The sequence below is a fragment of the Cetorhinus maximus genome, unplaced genomic scaffold (genome assembly GCF_964194155.1).
Source record: "Cetorhinus maximus unplaced genomic scaffold, sCetMax3.hap1.1 HAP1_SCAFFOLD_501, whole genome shotgun sequence".
NCBI classification, from domain to species: domain Eukaryota; kingdom Metazoa; phylum Chordata; class Chondrichthyes; order Lamniformes; family Cetorhinidae; genus Cetorhinus; species Cetorhinus maximus.
Window position 1 is genome coordinate 36,727 of NW_027596443.1, and position 27,753 is coordinate 64,479.

The 27,753-nt window shown below is 44.8% G+C and overlaps 1 protein-coding gene across 1 annotated transcript in view; it reads right to left on the reverse strand.

Moving 5' to 3' along the window:
* The window catches only part of xkr9 (XK, Kell blood group complex subunit-related family, member 9), a 35,229-nt gene extending 10,134 nt beyond the window's left edge, over positions 1-25,095 (reverse strand). Inside the window, exons 1-2 of the mRNA XM_078535510.1 lie at positions 24,498-25,095; positions 1,727-1,914 (exon numbers count right to left, since the gene is read on the reverse strand). Of these exons, the coding sequence (XP_078391636.1) occupies positions 1,727-1,914; positions 24,498-24,820 (511 nt within the window). The 5' untranslated portion in view covers positions 24,821-25,095. The remainder of the gene's footprint in view (positions 1-1,726; positions 1,915-24,497) is intronic.
* Between the last annotated feature and the right edge of the window lie 2,658 nt (positions 25,096-27,753).

Sequence of the window (27,753 nt, forward strand, 5' to 3'; positions counted from 1 at the left end):
TGAGAGACAAGCATTGATTAGGGCAAATTGTACATGGACTCTCTTCGAGCACGGCCCACCCCAACCAGAGTGGGACATATCAGGGCTCCAGTGCCTCCTCACCCCGCTGTTGCTGAACACTCAACACAAAAATGCTAGGCCTGCTCCCCACCGGGACACATGCTGCCTACATCACATTAGGCACCACAAGGTATATCCTTCCATAGCAACGAGGCACAAGCATGTGGAGCGCAGAGGGCAGCAGATGGTTCGTTGCCACACCACCTTGAAGCTCCCCTCCCAGCATCTCATCACCCTGACTTGGACATGTCCTGCAGTTCAAGCACAGCCCCTAGGTGCAGCTTCTCCAGGTTGCCCCCAAACCGGTCACGTGGGTCTCTGTAACACATGCTGCGGGGGCAAAACACATCTCTTCATCAGCCTCTCAGGCTGACCTCAGCATGGGAAATATCTGCTGGCCCACCCAGCAAAGGACACATACCGTCAATGATTCAATGCAGTCACTACACTCAGACTTGAGGGGGTCGGGGGGGTAAGCCAACCTGCTGGGTGAAATGACCAATGCCAACATGGTACTCACCCTGTCAGAGCACAACAAGTCATTGAAGCGCTTGTGACACTGGATCCAGGTGCACCGCCCCATGTCGCGGGAGCTCACCACCTCCGCCACCTCCTCCTAGGCACATTTCGTCATATGGGGGACCTCCTCCTCCCATCCTGGGGAACCAGTATTTCCCGCCGTGCTGCCACCTCCTCGAGGAAGGCAGCAAGGCAGTCATCTGAAAAACAAGGTGCACACTGGACCCCCGCCCTACCCTCCAGCCTGGCCTGTCCTGCTGCCCTACCCTCTGGCCTGGCCTCGGGACTGGCCTGCTCAACAGAAGCCCTCTGCTGAGTCCTTCCACTTGCCATTTTGAGCAGCCTTGCAAAGGCTGCCAGCGCTTCATATAAACAGGCTGCCGGATCGCCATTGGACCCAGTGGACAGTGCACTCCCGCTGCCGCCCACCCACTCCCGCTGCCGCCTGCCCACTCCCGCTATCCTCGGGAATCGCGCATTGCACTGGGCGGGCCTTAATTGGCCAACCCGCGTAAAATGGTAATCAGTGATCAGGTCCGCGCCCGCCCGTTCCCACTCCACCCCCTCCCTGCCCGCCAACCAGAAAATCCAGCGCATGGATTTGGATTTGGAGGGGTGGGGAGGGGGTGGGGGTGGGTGCTGCGGATGGTTAAAGTCTCAGGAATCTGTTTCCTCACCCAAACCTGTCTCCAACCTGCCCATTTCCAACTTTAACTCAGGCCGAAGCTGGCCCAGTAAAAAAGCTGATCCAAGGAGCAGGTCTGGAGCTTTAAATATGACAGTGAGGCAATGAGCTTCATTGTAATTCCCCATTTAAAATTTAATTGTTGCCGGCCAGGTTTCCTAAACGTCAGAGAACCTGACGGCTTCTTCAAGTTGAGGGCTTGTTGGTTCAGGAACTACCCTCCAATCACAGCCCGCTAATTGACTTCCCCATTCATTCCCATTCATATTATCATTTGCTGCTCAGGCTATCAGTGGCTGGCTTCCAGCCTGACTAAAGACCCAGCTGTCACACATTCTGGACCTCTGGGCAGGGAACCTATCACTAACATTAGAGACACACTATGGAGTTAAACTCCTTGCAGGTTAGGTCAGTAAAAGAGTCAGTGACATTATAAATAAAATCAATGCCAAATAAACTTACATTTAACATAATCTCGGTCAGTAGACACCAGGAGGATGAAAGTCTGAAGAACAAGTTGAGGTGCGGTTTCCAAAAATGCCTCAAACAATCGTAACATGCTCAAGTCTGTTGCTGCATAAATGGCATCCATGTGAGTATCTTTTTGTTTAATTGCTGCTTTGTATCCAAGCATAAGTGCTTTTATGAACCTTTAAGAGAGAAAAATGTTTTTGGAAATAAAAGACAACATGTACTCAAGCAATATTAAGCATTTACTTTGTGCACAACTGCCATAAATTTTCTGATCAAAAGCAAATAAGAAGTACCAGGTCAGAGAAACTAGTCAACCAATATCATTTAATGTATTTTGTATGTAAGAATTTTGGTGGAGTGGAAGCATAGAATGGTTGATGTCAAACTTCTTGAGCGCTGTTACGGGAGTACCTAACCAGGCGAATGATATGTATTCTATCATTCTCCTGAATTGAACCATGCAGATGTTGGAAAGACTTTGAGGGATCAGGATGTGAACCACTTATCGCAGAGTATGCGGCCTCCAACCTGCTCTTGTCAGCACTGTGTTAATATGGCAGTTCCAGTTCAGATTCTGATCAAGTATAACACCCGGGATGTTGATGATGGGAGATTGGTGATGATGCTGCCACCAAAGGCCTGAGTTTTCTATTATTCAAAATGGTCATCACCTTGCACATGTGATGCAAAAGTTAGCTGCCACTTGTTAGCCCAAATATGGCTGTTAGCCCAAAAATGGTGTTAGCCCAGATCTTGCTGTAGGCTGGCATGGGATTGTTCCTTGTCAGAGAAATTGTAAATGGAATCAACAGTAAACAACTCATTCTGACCTTATGACACAAAGAAGGTCATTGACAGATTAACTGAGGATGATTGGACAATTCTACGAGGAACTTCTACAGTGTGGTTGTGCCATTGGTTTTCTCCTCATGAGTCTACTCCTCTTTTTCAAGGATCTAATTCCCTTTAAAAATAATTCATGAAGTTTGCTTCAATACTGTTTTGCAATGGATAATTCCATATTCTAAATATCTTCTGTAGAAAGACCTTTTCCTAACCTCCACATAATTCTTTTTCAGATTTACTTAAATTTATGCCCTCTTATTCTCTTGCTAGCCAATGATAGGGTGGCCAGATCTTCAAATGTCAAAACCAGAACACGTTGAAAAGCCTTGGGAAGGCAGGACTCTGTGAAAATTAAAATGTTGGGTGACCAATGGCCAAAGTTTGGGGAAGGGGCAGTTGAAGATAGGAGATCATGTGATGACATCTCCCAGATTATGTCCAGCCAGAGTTGGGAACCCTATTCCTTTGTTCTTGAGTCACCGAGAAGTGCCCAATCAATTTAGTTTTAACCCAATATCTCTTCCCCTGAAACACACTTCAAGCTTTCAAGAAACCATTTCAATACTGCTTCAATGTGCTGTAATTTTACATATTGCATGCTACTCCACTTATGTACAAACAACAATATGCAATGAAATTATACTAATTATGAACGAGTAACTCAGAACAGCATTGTCAGCAATCCAGCCATTACTTACAGTTGAACACATACCCTGAGCAGATTGTGTTAGCATGCAGCAGGAGGATTGCATTTATGAGCATTTATCAATTATCATTGAATATCATTTTCACAAATGTACACATTTCTTTCAGGTAACAGGTACACTTTGAGTATTAGATACTTGGGTAATAATTCATATGCCTAGTCAATCATTACCTAATTGGCTAATCAATCAAATAATTCTAAAGTTTAAGAGACGATTAATTGTGTAATTGAGTTATCTGCTATGAACACACCGCTCTGGCTCTGGAGGCCAACCGGAACAGTGGGACAGGTTCATCCTAAACGGTAAAGTGATTGGCAGCTCCTCACAACCACACAAAAGGCATATCAGTGAAGGTGACTTGAGGAGAGCTGAGGGGCAGAGTTGTTACGGAGCACCAGCAGCAGGTTGGGTTAAGCGGTGCCTGCTGTGACATCAGGCAGCCAGGCAAGTGCCTGGGCGCCACAAGGACAATTAAAAGACGCCATCAGCAATGGAGTCATCGGTGCCAAAAAGGTAGTGATAACCCCCATGGACTGAGCTTCCTGGCTGCACAACAACAATTGCCAAAGGATCCAGAGTGGAGCTGGCCCCGATTCCCAGGGTGCAGCACAGTGCATGGGTTTTGTGCAGAAAGTAAGTTGAACACCAGCAGCGGGTTAAAGGGAGGGGCCTCAGCAGAGCTGAAAACCCAGACTTTTGAGCAATTTGGAGAAACTTGTCGGGACACCAGGGCACAATGAAAAACTGGGACTGTCCCGGTCAAACTGGAACATCCGGTCACCCTAGCCAGTGGAAAAAGTCAATTTAGTTATCCAATTGTAACTCCTTGTAATCATAAAGACCTCGGTCAGGTCTCCCCTTAAGTTTCTCAAATAAATAGTGTTCCAGCTCCTCTCCAGAGCTTTAACTCCTCAGCCCTCATAACATTCTGTTGTATTTATGCTGTTTCACTTAGGTACATAGAAAATAGCAGCACCCCTAATGCAGCTCCCTGAGAAACACTATTCACCACATGTTCACAACTTACTTTTAACCCTACTCATTGTTTTCTTCCCTCCAACCATCTCTATATCCATGTGACCACATGCTTCTTAATTCTATTCAATGCATCTTTGCCATGAGTCTTTTAAGTGGTACCTTATTTCTGAAAATCTATATAAATCACGTTGTTTATAAATTTTTGTTCCATTATTTCTTCGAAAAATTTCATACGTTTGGTCAAGCATGAAGCTACATCAACATGGAAGGAGTTAATTAACAGGTCATTCAAGAGCCAGAATTTTACATCCCGCGGGTGGGTGCACACCCGACCCAAACAGGTGTAAGATCGCGCGAGATGACGTTGGGCGAGCGTCCCGACGTGTTCGCGCATTTGCGCGATATTTCACTTGGTGGGCGTGCGCAAAAGTCTGAACAGCCCCCATCAACAATTAAGCGGGCAATTAAGCTCATTAACAGCCCAATTGTAAGCGATTTTTTGTGGCCCTTCCAATCTTATGGTTGGCGGTCGGGCCAATCGGCCAGGCGGGCTTTACATTTTGATGAAATCTCATCCAAGAACAGGATGAAATCTCCTTTAGGATTTAAAATGAAAAGAAATATCTGGGGACTGTTTTTTATGAGGTATGCTTTCAGGTGCTTGATTGTGCTGCATGGATATTTTTTGCAGCATTTTTGTGCTTTCTTTTATTCTGTGGTGGTCTGAAGCATCTGTCTGCCTTCAGGGAGCTAAGTGGAAGCACTCACCAGCACCCGCGGTGACGTTGGCACCCACATACTTCCCACCCCCACTGGCAGTGCTGAGCCTTTCTCAGGGCACATTTCACATTGGCTGGCAGTTAATTGGCCAGCCAGTGTGAAATTGCAGCTGGAGGTTGTCTGGTGTGAATGTTACTTGCCACTTATCAGCCCAAGCCTGAACATTGTCTAGGTCTTGCTGCATCTGGACACAGACTGCTTCAGTATCTGAGGAGTTGCAAATGGCACTGAACACTGTGTAATCATCCGTGAACATCACCAGTTCTGACCTTATGTTGGAGCAGCTGAAGGTGGTTGGGGCTAGGACACTACCCTGAGGAACTCCTGCAGAAGTGTCCTGGGATTCGGCTTGATTGGCTTCTAACAGCCACAAGCATCTTCCTTTGTGCTAGATATGGCTCCAACCAGTATGGTAGGTATGGATGTGTCTCATGCTTCCAGCATTATTTCAGGATCTGTATGGATATACTTTGCAGCCCTCCTATGTGAAGCTTAGCCAGAAGATAACTGTCTAAAAAGCAACATAGCACCTCCAGCATGATTCTTCATGTACCTGACTCATTCACGATTTCCATCGTGATGTCTTAATTAGCCAAGCATCAACTCACTCAACAACACTCAAGCAATGCACTAAGCACAAGAGAGCAGGAAGATCTGGCAGCAGAAAAGGAAAAGCCAGTCCCTGAATGCATTTTGGAACTGAGAAAACCAGAATTCAAGAGTCCAAAAGAAAATTGATCATGGAGCATTGATTCTATGGCAGTAGTGCAGGTGATAGATCAGATGGAGGATCCCAATCAGTAAGTGAAAATGGGAGAGCTTGATTAGCTGTGTATAAATTATACAAGTAATAATGGCCAACTGTGAAAGCATTTCAAATATTCAAGAAAACTGACAATATCGATGTTGAGCCTGGCTCAATCTTTATTGGCCTTATATTACCTCTAACCTCACTGAATTCCCCAGCCTCTTCTGTTTGTCTACCTATTGTCAGAAATTGTCACTAATTAAGAAATCATGATGGAAATTCTGAATGAGTCTGGTGCTTCAACTTCACAGAGATTCGAACTTCTTGGTAATCGTGTTACTCCCCCAGTTGAACCACTGCAGCACTGGTTATGTGCAATCTTCCTATTTATCTCCACAAGTGGTTCACAGAATGGTTGTGAGATCCCATCTCCTGTAATCCAGCCTTCAGCAGGTTGAGGACGGTACTGCCATTGGCCATCAAGATCACCATGGTTCTAAAATCCTACACCCGTGGATCCTTCTTGACAGGAGCAACTGGAATTAGCAACATCTCACTGTTAATATCCACTGCTGCATCAGGGAGGTGACAGAAGCCTCGTAAAGGAGGAGAGGAGACTTCATTGTATTCTCACTGACTAGAGAAAAATAGGGGAAGATAGCAAGTGGCTTTCTCAGACTAGCATTATTGCCAATGGTCCAGGGTGCCATCAATTGCATGTACATGGCTGAGTGGGCCCCACATGTTAATGGAGAGATGTACTGTAACTGCAAAGGCTACCATCTGATGAATGTGTAGTTGGTGTGTGACCATGCACAGAATATCCTGTCAGTGAATGCCCATTATCCGGGCAGCAGCCAAGATACTTTCATCCTGTGCCAGTCAGCCATAACTGTCATCTTTGGGTCACTATGAAGACTCAGAGGCTGGCTGTTGGGTGACAAGGGATACAAGCTCTACACCCCTTGCCACCCAGCCATGCAAGGACAGAGCACCTATAATGAGTCACGCAGTCCCCAGGAAGATCATGGGGCAAACCATCAACATCCTGACCACAGGTTCCACAGCCTTGACCATTCAGGGGGTTTCCCTCCAATACTCACCAGAGTTTGTCCCCAAATTCATGGTGGTCTGTTACATCCTCCACATCTTTGCAATCACAAGACTTGCTATGGCCATCTTATGAGTTTATTGAATCTCTTTCTGTACTGAGAGGATGTTTTGAGGTGGTGGAAGTTGCACTCACTGCTTGAGCAACATCCCCCCATACGGGCTGAGTCACCCACTTACCAAATATCTCCGACAGGCATTTCCTTCTTAAGTTTACTTCAGTCAGGAAAACAGTGACAGTTGTGTCTTAGAATCTTGGCATCCTTTCCTGCTGCTGAACTCTTCTTTCTTAAGGCTGTTAGTCTTTTTGTTATTGTGGCTTAGGATCTCCGAATAACCATTTGCTCTGTGCTATTCATCTTCCTCCCTCACGTATGTGATTAAGGACCTTGGAGTAACAGGTTAGCGGCACAGTGACATGGACAAGCTGGAGCCCAGTCCCACTGCTACGCCATCAATGGGAGAAGAATCCAGGCCCTTGAGGCCTGAAGGGTATGAGGTCTCTGCAAGGATATAAAACTACAGGTCCATAGGTAACATATGCATAACTTGTGAGATATCTGACAAGGTTGTTGTAAGAAGAAACTTAGTCTGACTTAAAAATACCCAAAAACTAAATCACACTGCAAGTTGTGAGAGATACCTACCCCATCACAGTGAGCAGTGAATAGATAATACACACAATTGGTTAAGGCACAATTTGGATACTGCATGTGGTTCTGGTTGTTCATCATAGGAAGGATATTATAGTTACCAACGGTCATTGTTAAAATCAAATGCTCAAAAAACTAAGATGTGTTCACTGGATCAGAGTGGTTAAGGGGGATTCCAAAGGGTTTTCAAAATTAAGAAAGATTTTGAGAGGGTACATATTAAAAGATTGTTTCTATTGATTGATGAATCTGTGAAAGACATAGGCACAGAAGATTAACACTGGCAGAAAGAAGTAGATTGGAAGAAATGTTTTCATAGAAAGAGTTATTACAAAATAGAATGCTTTATGACAAGCAACTATTGAAACAGAAACCATTACCTCATCTAAAACAGAATAGGGTATGTATTTGAAAAGGACAAACATAAAAGGAAAAGGAGAAAAGGAAAAGAAATGAATTAGAAAAGGTAGCTTCTGTTGAAAAGTTAGCACCAGCACAGAACAATGGGCAGAATTTAATGTCCCCCGCTGGTGAGTTTGGAGGTGGGGTAGCATTGGATCAGGCAAGAGGGTGTGGGGTGGGGATCCCGCTGCCTTCCCGCTGCTGGCTGATTAAGTCCAGGGTGTGAAACCGGCCAGATGCTAGTTGAGGCCCTGAAGTGGGGAATTAATGCACACATGCGGGCTTTATCCGACTGCCATTGGTATTCAATAAGTGGCAGGCAGGAGAGTCATCAAGTGGGAAGCCCAAAAAGCAAACCTTGTTGAGTTTATTTGTGGGTTCCAGGTTGGATCCCTCATTCAAAGGTACTCAGTGCCTGATCGAGAGACCCAGCTTCAGGAAGTTGAGGCCCACTTGAAAGCCACCTCTCTGCCCTTGCCTCTGACCCCTTCCCTTTCCCACGACCCCCATCCTGCCCTCACTCACCTTAGGTCTTGGATTTCTCAGTGACCCTAGGCCTCTGGTGGGTGCATTACCGACAGCTGCCACCACTCCCAGTGGCACTGATGGCAATAGAGAGCTGCTGGCCTCTGACTGGCCAGCAACTTTGGATCGATGTGGGATTTCCACACCCAGGGTCTTTAATCCAGGAGAAGGCCCATGCTGGCTACTTAAGTGCCTGATGGGCACTTAATATCGATGGGCTATCATCAATGGAGGCGACGTAGGGCTCCGACTGGTTCTCCAGCCGGCAGGCGAGACTCCCATCACAACCATTAAACTCCGCCCAATGAGCCAAATGGCCTTGTTTTGTGCTGCAATTTCTATCCTACGAACTCAGGTATGTCACCATGCCTGGAGCTTCGTGGTATTTGGAAGGATATGACTAACGCCAACAAAATTGACAGCTTGGATGAGGCACCTATGGAGGGAGGTTACAGAAACATGAAATATTTATTATAATAAAGGGAAAGCTCAGGAGAGAATTTATTGTATATTTAAAATTCTAAGAGGTGTAGATAACTTGGGCTTTGGTAATATGTTTAGCACATTTACAAACTCTGTTAAGAAGGAGCATGGTTCAAAGTTAGAAGAAGGAATGTGAGCATACAAATTAAATTTAATTGCTTTTCACTAAGGGTGGCAAATATTAGAAGACGACTGCCTGGGAAGGCTGTAGAGCCAGGTCGTAACTGTGTAGCCAAGGAGGAGCTGACTAGATATACAACACAGAGTGACTGAGAGATAAAACATTGTTTTGATAATCCTGAATTTCGGAATCAATCAGATAGACCACATCGCTCTCTTCTTGTCCTATACATTCCTGGGTCCGTAACCAACCGACAGTGATGCAATTCCCTGCTATTACTTGATGTGTTTGAATGAGCTTTTGAGTTGAGTCATGACACAGTTAAGTAAATCGCTAATGAAATGCATCACAGCTATTTGCTCCACCTGAGAGCCTGAGAACAATTGGCAACACCCATTCATAATACCCTAATGAATCAACTCATAAAACATTGAAAGAATTCTTTAAACTAATTAAACTGTTCCACCTTAAAATACAAATCAGTCCGACTTCAATTTCCTGGTTACTCATGCTCCAACCAAACTGTCACCAACAATATGACAGATGCTGTAAACCTTCAAACACATTTAACAAAGGCCTTAGTAATACCATGATTTAATAATCAAATTGGAAAATAACCACGGGTAAACCTATTGTCGCATCATTGCAGCTGTTGGAATAAAAGCCACAATCGCTGCAAGGGTCCTGAAAACCTAGATGGTAGCAGCAGGGAATAAACAAGAAAAAAGAACTGAAATTTCCTGAAAAATGTTTCAAAAAATCTCTTTCAGTGCTCTCTGAACACACTTTGGCAAATATTGCAGTATCTTGCAATAGTGGGCTTCCAATTTATATAGGTGAGGAGATCACCCAGTGTAATGCAGCGTGAACATTGAGAATTTGTGTGACCAAAGTGATACCAGAAAATTATTTGAATGTTGACATGGTGCTCCCAGCTGCTTCAGGCAGCAGCTTCCTACATCCAACAAGGCTCCCATCAGAAATGTAAATAGTACGCAAAAAGAGCAGAGATCAAGTGAAACAAGTCTCTGTCCCATTTCCAATCAATATTGAATAAAATCCAAAATGAGGACATATTAGTCAGAAAAATATGCTCTCTAGTGCATCAGCTGAGAAAGTAAGAGTTACTGAAAACTTATAAGACAAAGTAAATAAATAAATAAGGCACTACCGAAACCCTCATTTATAGTGTAAAAGTACTGGCTGTGTGCTACTGTATCAGACCATTGTTCAATTATTACCTTCATTTAAAATTGATGTTCATCAACATGGAGTATGATCTTTTCTTAGCCATATTAAATGCTGCGAGATAAAATCCAATTTAACTTAATTTAAGAAAGAAACTTAACTTTGATACTAATCTTTGAACCTCTTGTGTTTACTATTTTTGAGAGATTTAATTAGATTTAAAAAATTAGGATAAAATTTTGAATGGTATTATCATTGTTGGAATGTGGACAGTATTTTATGTTCTCCCCTATGGCAATTTTGGAGACAGGGAGGGCATTTAATCAGGCTATTTGGTGTCAGGTAAGGACCCTGCCACCTCATAGCACCCTCGCCTTTGAATCAGAGGGTTGTGGGTTCATGTCCCACTCCTGGAAAACCAAGAACTGTGATTGTACTCGAAAGAAGTTGCAATCTGTGACTGTTGGTAACTCGAAAGAGTTTCCTGCTTCCACCCCAATTACATCAGTGATAGGAAGGCCTATGGATGGCCTTCCCACCCTGGTGCCAATTGAAGCCCTTAAATGGGTAATTAATGCCCAATTAAGGGCCTCTTCCTGCCACTGCTGATATTAACCCAGCAGCAGGCAGGTCTGTCGCCACACATGACATGCAAACCTGTGCCGATTGCTTGTGGTCTCCCAGGCATGGCCAAAGGCATTCAGTACCTGATTGAGGGACCCGGCTTAGGGAAGGGGGATCCACCTAGAGCCACCCTTCTGCCCTTGCTGCTGACGCCCTATGCCCCCCACTCCCCCAACCTGCAAAGACTCTTCCTACCAGCACTTACCTCTGGCCTGACTCACTCTGCGATACTGGGTCTCAGGTGGGTGTCATTCCAGCACCAGCCAGCACCTTCCCCAGTGGCACTACTGAGCAAAAGAGTTGATGGCCTCTGATTGGCCAGCAGCTCTTGGCAGGCGGGACTTCCCACCCCAAGCTCCTGACCCCATGGAATGCCTGCCGATGGCCTGTTAATTGCCTTTTAATAATTCAGTGGGTCTTCTCCAAAGGGGGCAACATGTGTCTCTTGCCAGCTCTCCAGCCAGCAGCCAATACCATCGTCTCCATAAAATTCCCTGTGGATGGACTGCAAGACCAAGGTGGCTTCAAAATATCAATTTGAAATTTCACTTTCCTTCAGAGCTTCTCTATTTTGTTGCAACAAATTTAGGTATGTCCAGCCTTACTAGGGCCATGTCTTGAATTTAACATTACATATATTTTATTTGGTAAATTAAAGCTACAGTTGAAAATTAATGCTATCACAGATTTTCAGATGAGCAAGGTAAAACTCAACAGTAAGAATAATTGAATACATTAAGGTATTATGAATGGGTGTTACCAATTGTTCTCAGGCTCTAAGGTGGAGCAAATAGCTGTGATGCGTTTCATTATCGATTTACTTAACTGTGTCATAACTCAACTTTTATTTATCCATTAAATTCTGAAAAGGAAGTTGCTAAATATGTATTTTCTTAAGTTGTACATAATATACCAACTTGCATTGCTACAGTGGTCCTTGCATGCAGAGAGAATAGAATTCTCGGAGTACTTTAAAGCAGTCGTTCTCTAACATTTTTGGTTGAAGGACCTTTTCAAATGTATTAGTAGCCATGGACTGCCCATCTGAATGATATAACTACATTATACTCATAAACAAAAGTGCTGCACGTAAAAAGTGTTTTAATAATGCTTTTATGATGGCAGGTATTTACTTAAGAGACATCAGTGAGATGTTCCAATGTCCCCTCTAAGCTGCGCAGGAACACAACCTTGCAGCTTTCTGTAATATACCACACAGGGAAAAAAAACAGACCATGCACAACCAATGTTTTCTTTAAGATGTAAGCATGCGCGGCCACATAGCAGTATTAAAGAGACCACACCGTGCAATAAACAGACAAAGCAAAGAGAAAGTAAAGAGAACATTGCCTGCTTCTCACTGTCGGTTCTGTCTATCCATGCTCCCTTCCTAGGTGAGACAGACAGCCCATTCTTCACTGCACACATTGCAGTCATACACTGCTCCCTCCTCCTGGTTCATATTGCACATTATTTTTCGCCTTTGAATCAGAGGGTTGTGGGTTCATGTCCCACTCCCGGAAACCAAGAACTGTGATTGTACTCGAAAGAGTTGCAATCTGTGACTGTTGATAACTCGAAAGAATTTTGCACATTATTTTGTAGACCTCCCGGCAAGTCTCTACAGACCCCCAGGGGTCCCCAGAGTCCAGGTGAGAATAACCACTTTAAAGAGCAGTGGGCAAAGAACGGATATCAAACAAGAGGAGAAAAGAAAGAAGTAAAGTTAAAGAGAAGGATCTTAAGACTTCTGAAGGCAAGAAGAGGTGACTAGGTGAAGGTGCTGAGTGAGAAAGCTCAAATACACAAAAGACAGAGTGGAAAAAGAAACAGAAAGTAACAAATAAGGAATTGAAGGAATGGTGATTGTGTGCAAGAGTATTGGCCTGGGGGAGTTTACTGCAGTAGGGTACGGTGAGGCTGTGAATGGAATGAAGGCAAGGATAAGCATCTTAACAATCACATGATCAGAGCTCAGTGAAATTTGATAATGACAGGACTGAGTGTGTGAACATCAGTGCAGGCAAGTGTGTAGGCTGCAATATGTTTTGGATGAGTTGTGGTTTGAGGTAAAACTACAGGCAAATTTATAATGAGTACATGCAAATGGGATATTGCTATATTTCAGAAACCAAAACACTCGTTTGTATTCTAACATGCCTATTTTGAAATATGATCTTTTCAGTTGATTTATCATTAGCATGCTATAACAAGGTCAATTTATTACTCAGTGTGGTTTAAAATTAGCTCTCAAGTGAGTTCAATTATCTTTTAATAATTCAACTGGCCCTAATAATTTGCACTATACACAGCTAGTCAGTTCAGCATCCTCATGTACAATATAACAACACGGGTACTGAGGTGTGTTAGAAATTAACTATATGCCTGGTACATCTGTATAAATAACCAGCTTGAAATAGATAAAGGGATAGGTTAGTGCTGTAAGTTTCATTTTACTGGGGATTGCTTAACAGTTCAATTTCCATAAAAGCAAAGCTAGTGGAATGATAACAGCAGCATTTAACCCGAAAAGGGGCCAAAGGACAGATGAGACCTAGTATGAGAGTAACTATCAGATACTAAAAATAAACAACCATAGTACAAAGCTAGACTTGGCTTTTCATTTAACCTTGCTTAATTAAGATACTTCCTGAATTACATGAGCTCATTGGTGAGTGAAAGTAAAACAGAAATTACTTCAGTGAACAGCACCAGGGTTCAACTACCTGATAAGGAATAAGAACAGCTGAACTGAATGGCCATTATGAACAACTTGTTAACAGGTCAGAGGAACAGCCTTAGACATAAATAGCTAATAATGGAATAAATACAAATAATGAAACTTTTTAAGAGTTAGTTTGATACTGGGGATGGAATGTTACTGGGAAGATGAAACTAGTCAGGGAGAACTGTTTGAGATGTTGTTACGATCACAGACCAGGACCCCAAAATTTTGTTACGATCCTAGTAAAGGCCCCCAAAGTTTTTGGGACCAGTACCTTTTTTGTTAAAGTGGATAAAATTTGAAATCCCAGTTACTTACTAAGAGAATATGGCTACAAGATTCCAGTTTTAAACAAACAGAAGAAATTTTACATTACAAAAATCAACAAAACAAACAGTCAATACTCTATTTTATACTCTAATGTACAGAATTAACATGAGGTTAACATAAATCAAACTGTGGTCGTACACACCCAAACTGCACATTAAATGGCAGACACAAACAAGCCAAGTCCTCTGAATTTTCTCAGCAACCCACCCAGACCTGTGAGTCACAAAAATTCTTTAAACTTTTCTCTTCCTCCTGAGGGACTTCAGCTCCTCCCTTTTGAAGATCTGGCCTCTGATTTCCCTCAAAAACCTCTCCAATTCAGACTGCCTTAACAATTGCTCGTCTCCCAGTTACTCAATCCCTTCTGTCAAGACTGCGCCCCACTCAATTTACAAGGCTGCCCTCCAGCGTCTAATTACTGGCAGACCTTCTAGCTCTCTAGCAGACAACCGCAGCTTTCTTTTCCCCAACTGCCAGCTGCACAGAGCTATCAGCGAATCACCGACATGATCCTTTCGAGCTGCTCTGAGCAGAACATCACTGGCTCCTGGGGCTCCTCTGAGTCCCAGTCCCCTCAACAGCACAGAGCTAATGGCAGCACTTCAGCTGCATGGAACCGACCTTCCTCTTTGTCTGTGCCCGACTTACTGACCCTTGAACTGATCTGTCCTGCTAACAGGGTTCCAAACACCTGCTCTGAGGTAAAGCCGAGTGTATGAACCTTTGGTACGTTTGTACCTCAAATGTTACAATCTCCAATTAACCAAGGGTCACTCCTCACAGGGACAAAATTACCATGGTTCCACACCTAAAATACGCATTGACAAAAAAAAACATAGATTTCATCACAATGTGATGAGGGAAAGATGAATTAAGAGTGACTGATTAAGGCCAGTAGATACGTCCGCAGGCTCAAGAAGCTAATGGCAGATGAATGGTATTAAAGGCTGGATTTTTAACCCAAGGTTTAGACAAAGAACTCAACATTTATAGGCTATTTTGAAATCATTATTGAACAAAAAGGCCTTGTCAATAATTCATCCAGGTACACCCTTAATAAAGGGTATAAAGAGATATATAAGAGACTTTGGGAGAAATCACTGTAGTAGGTGGTGAAAAAGAATTCTCAAGGAAGAATCCACTCCAGCACTCGTGAAAAGTTCAAGAAGAGATGGGGCACCAAGAAAAAAAGTGGAAGAAGAAGAAAGCTGATTGCACATGCCAGCCATCCTGCCCAATCTGGCCCGGTACTCACTACCGGTCATGGCGTGTGTTTTTGCTGTATAGCTAGCGTATTACATCTCACCACAAACTCTGGTTAAACTCAACGTCCCACTATACTGATTGTACTCGATCCTGATTGATTAATTAGTGATAACTCTCAACTATCTTTGGAAGATTAAAGGATAGTTCAGGTACTGAAGACAGTACTCCAGATACCCCATTGTATTCAAGTCCATGAGAATCCTGATGTTCCAGGTCCCGGAATTCATTTTGAGGAGGTGGAAGATGCTGTGTGTGGGTTCTTTTAATGTGGGGTGGCCATTGCACACCAACTACCACGTGGTCCTGACAGAGCAAGATCTTTGTCCAGTGGCAGGGATAGCCGAGACCAGGTTCCGCTGTATGGACAGTGACTAACACACACACATAATGTTCAACCTATGCCCCCTCCTGTCCAGAACCAAGATCATCCTAATGTCTGTCATCGAGCTGCTATACGTTGACGATGCTTGCGTATGCACACGTTCAGAGGCCAAGCTCCAAACTATCGTTGATGTATTTACGGAAGCTTGGACAGAATGGGCTTAGGCTAAACATCTGGAAGGCAAAGGTCCTCTACCAGCCTGGTCCCGCCATGCAATACTACCTCCCCCGAATATCAAAATCCACAGCGAACCATTGGATAACGTTGATCATTTCTCATACCTTGGGAGCCTCCTCTCAGCGACATTGACGATGAAACTCAACATCGTCTCCAGTGTACCAGCGCAGCCTTCAGCCAACTGAGGAAAGCAGTGCTTGATGACAAAGGCTTCAAACCCAGCACCAAACTCATGGTCTACAGGGCTGCAGTGCTCCCTGCCTTTCTGTATGCATCATGGACATGGGCAATGTACAGCAGACACCTTAAATACCCGGAGAAATATTACCAGCGATGCCAATGCATCTGTTTAAATGGAAGCCAATGTAGGTCAGCGAGCATAGGAGTGATGGGTGAACAGGATTTGGTGTTAAAATGAGAATTTTGGATGTTTATGGAGGTTGCAACATGGGAGGCTGGCAAGGAATGCAATGGGATAATCAAATCTAGAAGTAACAAAGGCATGGATGAAGGTTTCAGCAGTGGATCAGCTGAGGCAGGGTCATAGCCGAGCGATGTTAGTTAGGTGGAAATAGGCGGTTTCAGTGGTGGAACAGATATATGATTGGAAGCTCATCTCAGGATAATATAGGATGTCAGGGTTGCAAATGATCTGGTTGCAGAAGGATGCAGTTGGTACCTATCGAATGGAGTTTGTTGTGGGGATTGAAGACAATTGCTTCAGTCTTCCTAATATTTAACTGGAAGAAGTTTCTGTTCTACCAGTGCTGGATGTCAGACAAATCAGAGATAGTGGAGTGCAATGTTCCCTCAAAGCTGTGCGGCCACATGGATGTTACCGCACAGCTTGTGCACAATCAGTCTCCTTTAAGATAGAGAACGTGCATGAATGTGCAAACAAAAAGGTACCAATGAATAGGCCAGGCACAACAAAAGAAAATTGGTGGAAAGTTGGTCAAAAGGTCAATGGAGTTGGTGGTGAGTTAGAGCTAGGTGTTGTCAGCGTACATGTGGAATTTGATGCTGTGTTTTTGAATGCAAGGAACAGCATGTGGATGAGAAATAGCAGGGGAGGGGGGGCAATAATAGAGCTTTGGGAAACACCAGAGGTAATGGTGCAGGAATGAGAAGATAAGTCATTGCAGGTGATATAAATTGGTTATAATGCACCATAAATTAGTTATACAGAACTTAATCATCAAATTGACATTGATCTATGTTATTTTCAAAACTAGGTAAGCATGTTTTTATAACATTAAGAAATACTGAGTAAGCTGATAAAAATGACTGACTGCTTGAACAATGGATTCTGCAAATTATGTGCAGCCAGTTTTGTTTTCTTTATTACTTTCCTGTTTCATTGCTTTAAGTATTTCCACTTCTTTGAAACTTTCATACAGAACATATCTTGAAAAATGACTTGCTGTTAGGTTATTCTTGATAGCGTCAGAAAAGAAAGGAAAATTTTACAGATAGATTCACCTGCTGGAGGAAGGCTTAATGAAGGAGATGAGCATGGGAGGGTTGCTTCTGATCGGCTCAGAGGGCCCAAAGAGGAAGTTTCCGTTGCAACTTTGCCCGACACTAACCCATGCAGTTAAAACTGGTGAGCTAATTGATGGGTGTGAACTTTCTCTTGCCGTGGGTATAGTATTCATGACAGTGAGATGAGGTCCTTAAGTGGCGATTAATTGGCTACCAAAGAGCCCCAATAGGGCCAAGGGCGGGTGGGCTACCTGAAGGCTCCCACACACCCCTTTTCATTTCAGGCAGGTGGGTAGCAGGCAGAGCACCTGCTGGATTTTACATGCCACCCCCCTCCCACCTTCAAACGCACCAATGAGCATTTATAATCCAGTCCATGACACAAGAACAATATTGGGGGACAAGTCATATTGCTGATAGTTTTTTTTATTCATTCAAGAGATGTGAGTTTCTCAGGCTAGGCCAGCATTTATTGTCCATCCCTAATTGCCCTTGAGAAGGTGGAGGTGAGCTGTCTTCTTGAACTGCTGCAATCCATGTGGTGTAGATACACCCACAGTCCTGTTAGGGAGGGAGTTCCAGGATTTTGACCCAGCGACAGTGAAGGAATGGCAACATATTTCCAACTCAGGATGGTGAGTGGCTTGGAGGGGAACTTTCAGGTGGTGGTGTTCCCATGTGTCTGCTGCCCTTGTCCTTCTAGATGGTTGTGGTTGTGGGTTTGGAAAGTGCTGTCTAAGGAGCCTTGGTGAGTTGCTGCAGTGCATCTTGTAGATAGTACACACTGCTGCTACTGTGCGTTGGTGGTGGAAGGAGTGAATGGGTGTGGATGGGATGCCAATCAAGTGGGCTGCTTTGTATTGGAAGGTGTCAAGCTTCTTGAGTGTTGTTGGAGCTGCACTTATCCAAGCAAGTAGTGAGTATTCCATCACACTCCTGACTTGTGCCTTGTGGATGGTGGACAGGCTTTGGGGAGTCAGGAAGTGAATTACTTGTCGCAGGATTCCTAGCCTCTGACCTGCTTTTGTAGCCACAGTATTTATATGGCTAGACCAGTTCCGTTTCTGATCTATGGTAACCCCCAGGATGTTGATATTGGGAGATTTAGCGATGGTAATGCCATTGAATATCATAGGGAGATGGTTAGATTCTCTCTTGTTGGAGATGTTGGAGTCATTGCCTGATACTTGTGTGGTGCGAATATTACTTGCTACTTGTCACCCCAAGCCTGGATATTGTCCAGGTCTTGCTGCATTTAGACATGGATTGCTTCAGTATCTGAGTCACAAATGGTGCTGAACATTGTGCAATCATCAGCGAACATCCCCACTTCTGACCTTATGATGGAAGGAAGGTCATTGATGAAGCAGCTGAAGATGGTTGGGCCTTCGACACTACCCTGAAGAACTCCAGAAGTGATGTCTGGGAACTGAAATGATTGACCTCCAACAACCACAACCATCTTCCTTTGTGCTGGGTATGACTCCAACCAGCGGAAAGTCTTCCCCCGATTCCCATTGACTCCAGTTTTGCCAGGGCTCCTCGATGCCACCCGGTCAAATGCTGCCATGATGTCAAGGGCAGTCACTCTCACCTCACCTCGGGAGTTCAGCTCTTTTGTCCATGTTTGAACCAAGGCTGTAATGAGGTCAGGAGCTGAATGGCCCTGGCGGAACCCAAACTGGGCGTCAGTGAGCAGCTTATTGCTAAGCAAGTGCTGCTTGATAGCACCGTTGATGACCCCTTCCGTCACTTTACTGATGATCGAGAATAGACTAATGGGGTGGTAATTGGCCGGGTTAGGATTGTCCTGCTTTTTGTGTACAGGACGTACCTGGGCAATTTTCCACATCGCTGGGTAGATACCTGTGTTGTAGCTCTACTTGGCTAGGGGCACGGCAAGTTCTGGAGCACAAGTCTTCAGTACTATTGCCAGAATATTACCCAGTACCTTCAGCCATTTCTTGATATCACGTGGAGTGAATCAAATAGGGTGAAGACTGGCATGTGTGATTCTGGGAGCCTCCGGAGGAGGCCAAGATGGATCATCCACTCAGCACTTCTGGCTAAGGAGTGTAGCAAATGCTTCAGCCTTATCTTTTGCACTGATGTCCTGGGCTCCCTCATAATTAAGGTGGGGATATTTATGGAGCCTCCTCCTCCAGTGAGTTGTTTAATTGTTCATCATGATTCACGGCTGGATGTGGCAGGACTGCACAGATTAGATCTGATCCGTTGGTTGTGGAATCACTTAGCTCTCTCCATCACTTGCTGTTTATGCTGTTTGGCATGCAGGTAGTCCTGTATTATAGCTTCACCGGGTTGACACTTCATTATTAAGTATACCTGGTGCTGCTCTTGGCATACGGTACTGCACTCTTCATTGAATCAGGGTTGACCCCCTGGCTAGTGGTCATGGCAGAGTGGGGGATATGCCGGGCCATGAGGTTACAGATTGTCGTTGAGTACAATTCTGCTGCTGCTGATGGTCCACAGCATCTCATGGTCGCCAGTCTTAACTTGCTAGATTTGTTCAAAATCTAACTCATTTAGCACAATGAAGTGTATTCTCAATGTGAAAACGAGACTTTGTCTGCATAAGGACTGTGCGGTGATCACTCCTACCGATACTGTCATGGGCAGATATATCTGCAGCAGACAGGTTGGTAAGGATGAGGTGAAGTATGTTTTTCCCTATTGTTGGTTCCCTCACCACCTGCCACAGACCCAGTCTGGCAGCTATGTCCTTTAGAACTCAACCAGCTCGGTCAGTAGTGGTGCTACAATGAAGTTCCCCACCCAGAGTACATTCTGTGCCTTTGCAACCCTCATTGCTTCCTCCAAGTAGTGTTCAACATGGAGGAGCACTGATTCATCAGCTGAGGGGAGGTGGTATGTGGTCATCAGCAGGAGGTTTTCTTGCCCATGATGCCATGAATTTGATGGTGAGGACTCCAGGGCAGCTCCCTCCTGACTGTATACCACTGTGCCACCACCTCTGCTGGTCTGTTCTGCCAATGGGACAGGACATACCCAGGGATTGTGATGGTGGTGTCTGAGGCATTGTCTGTAAGGTATGATTCCATAAGTATGACTATGTTGGTGAACAGCTATCCCAATTTTGGCACAAGCCACCAGATGTTAGTAAGGAGGTTTTTGCAGGGTTGACAGGGCTGAGTTTGCCGCTGTCATTTCCGGTGCTTAGGTCGATGCCGGGTGGTTTGTCTAGTTTCATTCCTTTGTGACCTTTTAGTGGTTAGTGGTTTGATACAACTGAGTGGCTTGCTAGGCCATTTCAGAGGGTGTTTTAAGAGCCAATCACATTGCCGATGTAGGCAGATTCATGGCATCCTTTCCCTAAAGGGAAACCAGATGGGTTTTTACGACAATCGTTTCATGATCATCATTTCAGATTTCAACTGAACTCAAATTTCACCATCTCCAGAGCATTACCCTGGGTCTCTGGATTACTAGTCCAGCGACAATACCACTACGCCACTGCCTCCACTGTTTTCCTAAAAGCAATATTAAAATACTCTTAAGTGCTGCATATCCATGTTATTATTGTATAGTATTACAATTTAGATGGGGGATCCATGAGTATTCATCCATTTGAAAAGAGATTCTTCAACCAAAACTTTTGAGAACACTGGTCTAGCAACAGGAAAAAAAACATACGGGGCAGAATTCTCCAGTCGGCAAGCGGGACGCGTAAAATGATGCGCGGTGACGTCAGGCGGGCATCCCAACACCACCGCACGTCATTTAGATTTTCAGTTCAGCGGGCCCAACAAACTGTCAAAGGCCTATTAAGGCCATTTAAATAGTAATTAATTAAATTAGCTGAGCCCAGGCAGCTTTCGCATTTTTCATGAAACCTCATCCACGGGCAGGATGAAGTTCCATGAAGTGTTTTAAAAGTCAATAAAATTTTTTAAAATAATTCTTTCACATGTCACAGCTCATATGATAGTATCACATGAGGGGTGATGTTTTAAAAGTTTTTATTTCCCTTTATTTAAATTTGCACATGTCAAACCACATCGGCAAAAGAGCACAGGCCCTGACTCAGGGAAACCCCCTCCGCCCACACAGGGAGCACCTAGCACTTCCGGGCGAGCATCACGCTGGGCGGGCTTTAATTGGCCTACCCATGTAAAATGGCGGCACACACCCGATTGGGGGCGCCGATCAGGTTCACGCTTGCTCCCACCCACCCACACAACCCCCCCCCCCACCGACGGGGGGAACATTCAGCCCAAGGAATATATTTTTTATATAAATATTTATCGCTGCACATGTGAATAAAAGGAGCACCTCTCTGTATTCGTGTGTGATTTGAGCCTCACTGGTGTTCATTGGTTTTGTTGTGACTATGTTGGTGTTGCAAAATCTGACCAGAAAAATTTCCTGAAACCCTAACCCAAATTCGGGAATGACCTCATCAAAGAAGAGAAAGTTAGATGCTAACTGCTGAATATTCAACAAAGAATGGACTTTATATTTAATATTTAAATAGCTGTTGTTAACACAATTGATTATGTGTACAGCCCTCATCAGTTCACCAAAACTTGTTAAGCTTCTAGCCTAAATTATTGCCCAATCCTGGCCTATACTGCAACTGTAATTAATGACTTACTTCTTCAACAAGCCACCGTAAAATTACTTTTCAACAAGCACATCACAAGATCACATCAGCTGCAATTGCATAGCGACCATAGCAATCGTAAATGCTAATACAAATAATGAATATTCATTCAATGACATCCACACGTTAGTGACATTTACAGTCCATCACATCAGTGCAACGTTATTTGGTTCAGTAAATCTTAAAATGTATTATAAATCAATACCTGATTCTAGACTGAGCCTGAGTGAGACTGGCTGGAGAAGGGAGTAACCCGCCGGAGTCAGGTCAGGCCCTGACAGCCAATTTAGACAACCACTATGCTCTGGTATGAAGCAAAGCCACTTTAAATAGATACCACATTGCATTGTAAATACACCTTTAAATTTAAGAGGGTTATAATTTCAACGTTACTGCTTCAAGTGAGGGTACACCACTGTTTCTCAGTAGGCCTGCACTGAAAAGTCTTCTCAGAATTAGCAAAGATAGATATATTTGTAATTCAAGAGCATCTCCTTTACCCAGAGAATGGTTAGAATGTGGGACTCTCACAAGGTGTAGTTGAGGCGAATAGCATTGACATGTTAAAGGCAAATCTAGATAAACAAACGAGGGAGAAACGAACAGAGAAATATGTTGATGAGGTGAGATGTAGGGTAAGAGGAGGGTGGGTGGAGTTTAAACATCAGCATAGACCTATTGGACAGAATTATCTGTTTTTGCTCTATAAATAATTTGTAATTCTTCGCGATTCATAAATATTACCATAACGCATGGTATAACAAGTGTAACTTGGAAAGAGGATGGAACTATTGTAGTCAGTCCACAGGAAACGAGGGACTGAATTTTGCCAGCTGGGATGGGAGGCAGGAAGACTGGCAAAAGGGCATTGGGAGGTCCAAAACTTTCACGCTGCCGTGCCGTTTTGCTAGCAGCGGGTAAGATGGCAGACAAGTCACCCGCCAGGAGCCCAATTGCGCCATGTAAATGGCCAATTAAGGATTATTTCCCACATCCACAGACAGTTAGCCCGCATTGTGGGCCACTCATCCAGTGAAATCTGACGGCCTCCGAACAGGCGCTGGTGGCAGGTGGGAGGGGTGGGGGGGAAACAGGGAGAAGGAGAGGGGGGTGTAGTGGGGAGAAGGAGAGGGAGCGGGAGAGTGGTGTGGCTCCTTTCTGAGTACTCTTTGATGCCCCTCTGGCAATGGCCAACCTGCAAAAACAGCACTCACTGCCTATCCGTTGAGATCCCCACCCTTGATCACAGGGCTTGCCTGCCAGGCCCCAACTATCCCCAATGCACTTACCCCTCTTCAAGGACACTGGCCATCAATGTGCCCTCATTCTACAGATACAGCCCCAGCAATGGCCACTGCTAGTGGTGATGCTGCCAAGGCTGCTGCCAGCCCTCTGGGCAGCACTTGGCGGTGGACCGCCATCCATAATAGGCTGGCAGCCCCAGCACAAACCACTTAGCTGACAAAATGCAGCCCCTGTGTCATGGCGTCTGCTGAAGTTAGCCTCCATTTTTGGCCAAGGCAGAGGGACTTCTGAAACCTCAGATTCTAATTCAGGAGATTTTTTTGCTGAAACAGTGACATGTTTAAAATGAATGGGATTAAAGTTTTTATATGTATCAAATATTGAGTCACGGAGGATAGAAGTTAAATTCTCTTCATGAACGAAATAGCCTTCACTAGAAAAATGTGAGGCTGGGTGGGCTGGAAAATTAGTGAGTTACAAAAAAAACTTCAACTGTCGCAGCCCAGACAGGCTGCTTCTGATTGCACTAAAACTGTAATTCCAGTTTGTCACCTTCTACATACTCATGTAGGTTCCTGGACCATTTGCATCAGTGTGTGAATACATGCCGGAGTTTTCTGAAGTAGCAGAAGTTGCCCAAAAATAAGAAGTGACACCACTTCAGTAGACAGGAGGACCGGGGACCACATTTTGCCAGTGCCAGCCAATTAAGTAGCTGCCACAAGGCCCTCCAACCTTGATCCCAACAGCTGCCTGCCCAATCAAAGGACCTGAAGACCTGCAGCTCAACAGCACCATTGGGAGCACTGGCCATTGGTGGGGCTGCACCTGCAGGATGAGGGTACATTGATGGCCATGCACCCTCAAAGACAGGTAAGTGGGACCTAAGGACACCAGGGCCAGTAAGGCAGGCACCAATGAGGGGGTGAGGGGCACATTGAGGGTAGGCAGCACTGTTGCCATGTCAGCAGCCATTGCCACCAGGAGCCATTCTGGGAGCCAAAGAATGTCCAAAAAGGAAGCCCCCCCCCACCCCCCACCCTGCCTCCAGAGCCTGCTGGGAGGCCAACAGGGTTTATCTGGTGGTCTCCCCACCTGGTAGTGGGCCCTCCTGATGAGAGCAAAATGCCCACAGAAACGGGATGTGGCCCTTAATTGGCCACTTAAGAGGGGGGCAGTCGATCTGCCAGCTTTCCTGCTGTTGGCAAAAAGGCGAGGTGGCATGATCCACTATGCCATCCCACACCTTCCCGTGCAATTTTGACAGCTTCCCGCCTCCCAGATCATCCCCAAAGGACTGGTAACATTCCGGTGGAAGTGAACTCAAGGTACCTACCTCATTGGCATCCCCATCTGAAAGATATGAATGACAAGGAGACAGTAACTCCCGCATTTACAGACTTGATTGTGGGAATCCTCTGTTTCTGAATGATCCTGCCGGCGTTCCTCGTCATCTTTATACCAAGTCCAGCTGAAGCTCTGAAGTATCACTGCAGAAACCAGTGTCACCGTCAACACCAGAACACACCAAATAAAACGTCCTTCGGACAAATACACTGCAGCAACCCAAAGATCGGTTGCAATGTCTGCTGAGTACAGCACGAATCCGGCTAGGTTCAATAGAAGATCGCACTTGGTGAACCTTACCTCGCTTGCCATGTTCAACTGTCACACCCTCTTACGGTCAAACCATACCGTCTTGCTGAACCACTGTTGAATTCCTAACTTGAGTGAAGGCGACTTGTTCTCTTTCACTTTTCCATTTAACCAGGTCACGTCACTCGAATTAATCCAATGTTAAATGCAGTTTGTTGTCTGGGTGGAAACTAACAGTCATCATGTGATCTCTTGGAGAAACAACGTGGATAGCTGCCCAATAATGCAAACTACAACCAGTATAGGAGCAAAGTCCCTCCGAGAGCAGCTGGGGGCGTGGCAGAGACTTGAAAGTTGTTGACCACTTGCCAACTTTCGGTATCCATTACTTCCGTCAAATCAGTCTGAAATGTAGTAAAGATCGCACATTACTCAATCTCAAACTTCTCATTCATGTGTTGATGGTCTTCTGACCATCTTATGATGTCGTTTTGCCAACGATGCAATATTGTTGTATTAGTAACATGAAAGAGCTAACCAACAATTCCGCAAAATACGAAGAATCAGATTGCTACCTCAATAAGCACCCTGTCAATTTCCTGACAACAAGAAGGAAGTTCCTTATCGTTTTCAGTGCCTGTGCAGTAGGCTTACAGACCAGCTCGCCCCCTTATAGAACCCGCCTAATTTTCATGAAATCAATGGTATGAAAATTAGATGATTCTGTAATAGGCGGGATATCCACTCTGCCAGGTTGACATCTGAAAGGCTGTGTCACTTAAGCGGTGCCTAACTAACATTCCTACAATTATATTTAAGGAAAGTGTGTAAGTACATGAGAATCTAAAGAAGAAATCCAGGCGTTGGTGGCACAAAATTGTGATGCATTTCTAATGAATCGTAAGACATGATGCTCCCTGAAAAAATAGATTTTTAATATTATAGAAGATGCATTCTGATTTAAGTAGTTCATTACTTCAAAAAGAATAGATTTTTTCAACTAAGCCATCACTTCTCCAAAAGTTACCCCAATAAGCACACTCCCATTCAACCCCACTGCAGACTCCAGTTCACAGAGGCACTTTAGACCTTCCAGCCTTCCAGATACATATTATAAAGACAATGTGCTGAATCTAATACCTAACACCTTTCTTGCCACCCATGCCCCTTCAGTGACTTATTGCTCCTTCATTGTCCTTCATTAATTCTCCCCAGCTCTCTACACTTCATTCCCCCACTTCATTAAACGTTGGGACACTCAGTCTTTGCCCAGCTCTGCCAGTTCATACTGACACATTCCTGTTCATATCCAGCTCTGCCAGTTCATACTGACACTCTCCTGTCCGTGTCCAGCTCTGTCAGTTCATACTGACACTCTCCTGTCCGTGTCCAGCTCTGTCAGTTCATACTGACACTCTCCTGTCCACATCCAGCTCTGTCAGTTCATACTGACACACTCCTGCCCATATCCAGCTCCGTCAGTTCATATTGACACACTCCTGTCCATATCCAGCTCTGTCAGTTCATACTGGCACTCCCCTGTCCATATCCAGCCCTGCCAGTTCATACTGACATGATCCTATCTATGTCTGGCTCTGTCAGTTCAGACCCAGTGGAGGTGGCGGCACAGTGGTATACAATCGGGAGGGAGTTGCCCTGGGAGTTCTCAACATCGACTCTGGGCCCCATGAAGTCTCATGGCAACAGGTCAAATACGGGCAAGGTGCTGATTACCACCTACCACACCCTACCGCACACTCCCCCAATTCCCTCAGCTGATGAGTTATGTTGAACACACCTTGGAGGAAGCACTGAGGGTGGCAAGGGCACAATGTACTCTGGATGGGGGACTATTATGTCCCTCAGCAAGAGTGGCTCATTAGCACCACTACTGACCGAGCTGGCTAAGTCCTAAAGGATATAGCTGCTGGACTGGGTCTGCGGCAGGTGGTGAGGGAACCAACAAGAGGGAAAAACCTACTTGACCTTGTCCTCACCAACCTGCCTGCCGCAGATGTCCATGACAGTATTTGTAGGAGTGACCACCACACAGTCCTTTTGGAGACAAAGTCCCTTCTTCACATTGAGGATACCTTCCATTGTGATGAGTGGCACTATCACTGTGCTGAATGGGGTAGATTTCGAACAGATCTAGCAACTCAAAACTGAACATCCATGAGGTGCTGTGGGCCATCAGCAGCAGCAGAATTATTCTCAACCACGATCTGTAACCTCATGGCCCAGCATATCCCTCACTCTATCATTACCACCAAGCCAGGGGATCAACCCTGGTTGAATGAAGAGTGCAGGAGGGCATGCCAGGAGTATCACCAGACATCTTAAAAATGAGGGGTCAACCTGATGAAGCTACAACACAGGACTATCTACATGCCAAACAGCAAAAGCAGCAAGTGATAGACAGAGCTAAGCAATCCCACAACTAACAGATCAGATCGAAGATCTGCAGTCTTGTCACAGTCAGCCATGAATGGTGGTGAACAATTAAACAACTAACAGGAGGAGGAGGGTCCACAAATGTCCTCATCCTCAATAATGGGGGAGCTCAGCACATCAGTGCAAAAGACAAGGCTGAAGCATTTGCAACAACCTTCAGCCAGAAATGCCAACTTTCCAGCAATATTACTGAAGATTTGTGCTCCAGAACTAGTTGCACCCTTTGCCAAGCTGCTCCAGTACAGCTGCAACGTTGGCATCTACTTGGCAATGTGGAAAACTGCCCAGGTATGTCCTGATCACTAAAAGCAGGACAAGTCCAACCCAACCAATTACCACGCCATCAGTCTACTCTCGATCAACAGCAAAGTGATGGAAATTGTCATCGACAGTGCTATCAAGCAGCATTTACTCAGCAATAACCTGCTCATTGATGCTCAGTTTGGGTTCTGCCAGAGCCACTCAGCTTCTGAACTCATTACAGCCTTAGTCCAAACATGGACAAAAGAGCTGAACTCAAGAGGTGACATCAGAGTGACTGC